The sequence below is a fragment of the Grammomys surdaster genome, unplaced genomic scaffold (genome assembly GCF_004785775.1).
Source record: "Grammomys surdaster isolate TR1022 unplaced genomic scaffold, NIH_TR_1.0 220, whole genome shotgun sequence".
Lineage (NCBI taxonomy): Eukaryota > Metazoa > Chordata > Mammalia > Rodentia > Muridae > Grammomys > Grammomys surdaster.
The window spans coordinates 16,368,824-16,374,823 of NW_021604665.1; the positions used below are offsets into that span (position 1 = coordinate 16,368,824).

The window sequence follows — 6,000 nt, forward strand, 5'->3', positions numbered from 1 at the left end:
AGAAACCTTACAGGTTGTGAGTTTAAGACAAAGCTAGAGTGACTTACTGAGCAGAGAGGTGGCCAGTGTATAACAAAGGTTCTCTCTAGTACCAGCAGTTACTGAAAGCATTACAGAGAAGGTTCTATGGGCCAGCTTTGAGCTGCAGGGTCTTAGCAGCCCCCTATGGACATTTTAGGAAAGTACCCTTTCATAGAGGGTGAGTATGCCAAGATTTCTAAACCCATTTAAATACTTGAGATTATCAAGCTATGAATGGCTTCCCTCATAAGATTGCCTGTCTAGGCAGCAGTTGATGTGAGCAACCTATATGAACTGCCTGAGCTACCCTATCTGAACTGTCAACCATTCAGATGAGCGTGTAACTGACATGTTAACCTAACAATGAGTGTATTCCATGTGCCATCTGAACATCTTCCTCAGATGAACTTGTGAACGTAAACTTTGGAGGCTGGCTAGAATATCTTCATTCAGTTCCTTACAAAAACCTTCATTTGAAACTTCCAAGTGGAGGTGTTCATTCTTTGTTCATCTTTTTGTCTAAATTATAATAAAGAAAGCATTTCCATTTGAGCATAAAAGTAGTATCTCTTGGTTTAAACAGTAAAGTGTTCCGCTTTGAGAAAACAAAATACAACCACTTTAAACGTGAGCCAAAGTCATTGTGCTAGGTATTGTCCAGCAATCAGTTCAGGTGAGAACTGAAACGTAGGCATCCTGGATGGGACACTGTGCTTAGACATCTGCATCCGCTCTCATTTACATACGTCCTGAGCTTTCTACCCTCCAGGAGAGAATTACCTTCATTACAAGGACTAATGCACAAAGCGGCAGAAGTTAAATAACATTTTACACTGACTTAACTGGCTGTCTGACTTTGAAGTCTTTAGGTTTTTACTGTGCTACCCTAAACCTTATGCTATTTGCACATAACTTCATCTAATGTATTCATATAGTCTCTTAGTTAACTTGTGAGCCTCAAGGTTCAGAAGTAGTCCTGAGAATGCTGAGAAAACTCTTATTGCAGAGAACTGAGTTGTAAAATACCCAGGAGAGAGCTAGAAACCCAAAATGAGAACTCAGCCCAGCAGCCAGAAGAAAACCAACCTCTTGTTCCGGGCTGTGAGTGTACTTTTTCATGGGGACCCACACTGAGAAATGCTCTCTCCTGATACGACCCAAAATCCAGTGTCTGTTCACAGCACTGGTGGCCTGAGTGCTGTTTATATAGCCTTTAGTTACCAGTTACCCTGCACCTTGCAGAAGTAAGGTCCCATCATCTTTGCTAGAAGAACCAGGTAACTTTTTTCTGACCTCGCAGAATCACTGAGCAGAGGAACCCAAGATCCCTTGAAGAATGTGGACAGTCTCAGACCCAAGGATTCTAAAAACACTGTTTCCCGGACAATGTGACATAACATAATCATAGCGAGCTGCCATTTTCCAGTGAGTCTCTACATCACTTGGAAATGGATTTGGAAATGATCTAGAAGCTATGCTTCATCTGTCTTTTGTTTCTCTACGAAACAAGTAGCAAGCAGTACTTCTGAATGTCACCCTGCATGATGAGGCCACAGAATTCCCTATCTGCGAAGGAAGATGCCCTTGTAGAAGCTGTGTGTGTGTGTGTGTGTGTGTGTGTGACAGTACACTATTTGTAGAAAGTGGGTTTCAGTATAACCCATAACCACAGAGGTAAATCTATGGTTCAGTGTGTGACCTGACGCACAGGAAGTGTCTGAGTGTAATGATGAAACTTTTTAACTTTCCAGATGACAGAACAGAGGAAGCAGAAACAAAGAATCGGCCTTCTAGGACATCCTCCTCACATGAATGTCAACCCACAACAGCCTGCCTAAGCAAATGAGACAAAGGGACTCTACTCAACCCTTTTTAAATTATTGTCGGCGTGGATATGGCTCATTGGTTCTGATTTGCCCACTAAGATTACATGTGCGCTTAAGCTTAGTACATTTGTAAATACTCGGTTTTGTATTGTATGTATATGATTGCTATTCTCAGAGGTTTGGACTTTCGTATTGTAATTAGCTCTGTTGGCATGGTGACTTGTCACTCCTGCCAAAAATATTAAAAATGCCTTTTTTGGAAGGACTACAGAAAGTACCTGATTTGCACTTGAACCAGATTATAGATTTAAAAGTATATGACATGTATTTTGTATTTAAAACTAGATTAGCCAGTATTTATGTTTTTTATAAAACTGTGCAATACAAATTATGCAATCACCATAACTTTGTAACTCCTGAGTGTCCTAAGGGAGTGCACATCTTTGAAGCTGATATGTTAATACTCATGTAATAAATGGTTAAATATCAAATGATGCTGCTGCTGCCAAAATTATATGAATAGCGAGTTTCTGGCCCCTGGGCAATTTTGTACCTTGTAATTATCCTATGGTGATGCTGTTTCTCGTTGCTAATGGCATTAGTGCCCCTGTATCCTAGTGATAACTCCAGGTCTGTGATCCATTCAAACAGCATTCATTTTGAGAAAAGCAACTTTAGTTTCAAGGGTAATTTTAAGCTTCAAAATTAATCATTTAAAGTGTTTCTTTAAGAGAGCCATGTTAGAGGCTCACACTTTAGCTGGAAAGGAGTCGATGAATTCATTTTTTAAAGGGAACTTTTTACATGACGTTTGGAATAACAGCATATTGCTGACCACTCAGTGTCATCTCCCGGGTGAATTTTGATGTCACAGTATAGAAAAATGAGTTAGCTGATGGTTTCTAGATTTTCTTCATCTGAACCAACATGATGCAGTAGGTAAGAAGTTATTATGCATATATACATATATACATCCATGTAAGACAGAATAGGAGCTGTCCCCTTAGGGTGCATAACTGAACACTGACAATGCTGTTCTTCTGAAAGAGCCACGTTTGGGTTTTATTTCTTTATCACATGATTTCTTTTCTGGATGGGTGCAAAGTATAACAGGAAGTATTTTCTACCTGTTGCCTTGTTTTACTAGACCATCTCTGCACAAAAGTTTAAAAGACGAACCGTAAGCAGAGTTCCGAAGCAAGTCAAGTTTGTAAATGCATACCTAAAAATATTTAATAAATGATGCAGAATACTATGTGGCGACTGGCTGTTGGCTTTCATTTGACATTTCTGTGTGGCTTGAGAGCAATTCTAGTGTCAGACTTTACTCCCCATTGGGGCTGAGTTAAGCTACAGTTAAAAACGGATTTGGTTGCCAGATTAATTCAGGAAGTGCTGTCCTGACTTTAGAAAATAAACAACTGTTTATATTCCAAGGGAAATCAGTAAAACAAATATCAGAGGGGACTTCATACAGAGTTTATTCTCCTCAGTGACTGGGTGGCACCAGGCTGTCAAAGGCACCTGACATGATAAGGTGCTCTGTTTAGTGTGGGGACCTTTAAGTTGACATTTCCCAGATTGAAGGAAGTATCACTTACCATTGAAATTCGTTTTGGTCCACTCCCAGATGATCAGCGTCCTATCACAGACAATTAATGATGTTTATTTTGTACTGGGCTCATTCTTCTACCGAAATATAGAAAATCTGTTCCTTCCTGAAACAAGGCTGGCTTTGGCTGCTCTTTTTGACTCCTATTTACTATGCTTTGGTAAATAGGACTAATTCTCACCCAGCTCAGAGAACTGGGTCAGGATTAAGTTCCATCTTAATGGGTAGTTTCATGACTACCCTTACACTTTTCTATATAAATTAGGTAACAAATCAATTTTCCGGTCAGTTTAAAGTTTTCCACCATAAGGTAAGCCTGCGAGAGACACGTGCTTTTTGCTAAAACCAAAATGGCGCCTTACTCAATCCCATAATACTCTGCGGCCAGCAAGGACCTGCTCTTTGCCCTGGGCTTAGTCTTTGATCTTTCAAGCTATCCAGTCTGGCATGGCTGGCAGTGTATGCTGTGTCTCCCCACGTCCTATCCAGTTCACTGGAAACTTCTGCATTGACATGTTTAGGTGGCAGCTTTTACAGGTTTGTCGTGTCTCATTTGAATCCTGTCACCAAAGATATAAATCTTCATTCAGTTTGCCAGCTTCAGCAGAAAATAATTGAAACTGGAATGTCACTCCGCCTTACACGCAGCAGGTCCTACCCTGGGAATGTGGGCGTCGATGCCACAGCTAGTGTAGTGTAGCTAAAACAGAATCCGCAGGTAATTCTCCCAGGGCCTCCGAGAGGGCCCTGATTCCACTGCCTCTTCCACACACCACCTTTTCCTACACCTCTGTTTCAGGGATTGACATCCAGGTCACCTTCAAAATTACCTGCCCCATCCCCCATGAAGAAGTAGCCTTCCCAGGCTAAGCACCTAGGTATGACAGTTCAGTGCCCATGTGCAAGATAGCCTTTGTGGCTTTATTTGCTTAAATGTTTGACACCATACCAAATCAAGTTTTGTTCTGGGGTTTGGTTTGTTACTTGGTGGGTATGTACGCTTGTTTGTTTGTTTGTTTGTTTGTTTGTTTGTTTTGAGACAGGTCCTCCTTAAAAGACATGCTCAGTCTAACAAACCAAACAGCAATAATGAGCCTTAAAAGATGAGCCCTGGAGCCTTCAACAGGGAGAGCGACTTCCTGAGTGCTGGCTCCAAAATAAACAGACACCTCCTGACTACTGCCAGACAGAGCTGGCTCTTCCCAAGACAGGTGCTGCCTGCCTTCCAGAAGAGGGCTAGCCTACTTTAGCAGTTATTTCCTTCCCACTCTATGCCTGCATGTCAAATACTACCCACCGATCTTTCTTTTCAGATCTCTTTTCATAAAAGAGTCTATAAGCTAGAAAGCACTAAATGTGAATACTGTATCAAGACTGAAAATCCTGTGGCAAAGATAAGCAACAGGTACACTCCTAACCTATCTGCCTTCCACACCGAGAGATCTCGTACAATACCTCTTACTTAGCCACATCTTTCAAAAGGAGAGCCAATCTCAATCAAGGCAGCTAGCTCCCTCCAGATGACTATACTCACTGCTGTCCCATCCTGTCCCAGAAGTCAAGTGTTTAGCCAGATCCACTTAACACTAGTTCACTAAGCACTTGTTAACAATCAACCGGGATGTTGGAAAACCCCCATAAAGATTTCGATTTTACAGAAAGTACCCAAAATTCCACTGATTTTGCATCACAAAGTGGTGGTTAAAGTACTGTTTTGAGTAAAACACACTGTGTGTGGTTTTTGTGGGTGGCTTTAGCTAAGAATGACTATCAGACCTCAATTACCTGACGGGAGAGAGCTATGTCGGCAATTGTAATTAAGACAATTAGGATCATAACAAACACCTTCCCACCCTTAGCAATAGAAGCCATGTATAGCATCCAAAGCCAATTCAGAAACATAACCAGCTCAACCCCCAAACCTGCCGACATGGAAAATTAAAAAAAACAACAACACTAGATTGTCTATGTCACAGCTCACACTATAGGACTGACTGCCTTAATGTTGGACTTCTGAATTCGTTTACTAAAATGAGTCTCTAGATTACTGGAGGTATGACTTGGAAAAAAAATAGCAAGCAGGCCACCTAAAATACTTTTAAGGTCATGACAAGCCAGTGTGAAAGAGAATCCTAACACCTAGAAGTGAAACTGCATCATCCACCCAGCCTGGAAAGAAAAAAGAAAGCTAAAAACCACCATAGAGCAAGAAGGCAGAGTTTGAGAAAACCCCTAAGGTGAATTCTGAACAACAACAAAAAAGAGTCCCACAACATGTGTGCGTGCGTGCTGTGTGCAGGAACCACGGGTGGAAAGAATTCGCCAGCACTTTTGTAATCGCCTCAGAGAAGAGAGAGGGAGAGGGAGAGGCCCATTTCAATGGAACTTTAGCCAATACAGTACATACAACGGCACAATCCAGGGATGTAACCTACTCACTGCTGAATAGATTCAAGGTACTCCAGCCCCTTTCCACATAAGTCACTTCCAGGATCTCAGAAGCCTTCTGTGGAAGCTGTCTGGAAGATCTGGTCTTGACAC

The 6,000-nt window shown here is 41.5% G+C and overlaps 1 protein-coding gene across 13 annotated transcripts in view; it reads left to right on the forward strand.

The window, feature by feature from the left end:
• The window catches only part of Itpr1 (inositol 1,4,5-trisphosphate receptor type 1), a 325,637-nt gene extending 322,535 nt beyond the window's left edge, over window positions 1-3,102 (forward strand). For all 13 annotated transcript variants that reach the window (XM_028773069.1, XM_028773070.1, XM_028773072.1 and 10 more), the window contains one exon: window positions 1,773-3,102. In XM_028773069.1, the coding sequence (XP_028628902.1) occupies window positions 1,773-1,859 (87 nt within the window). In that variant the 3' untranslated portion in view covers window positions 1,860-3,102. The remainder of the gene's footprint in view (window positions 1-1,772) is intronic.
• Window positions 3,103-6,000: the final 2,898 nt, after the last annotated feature.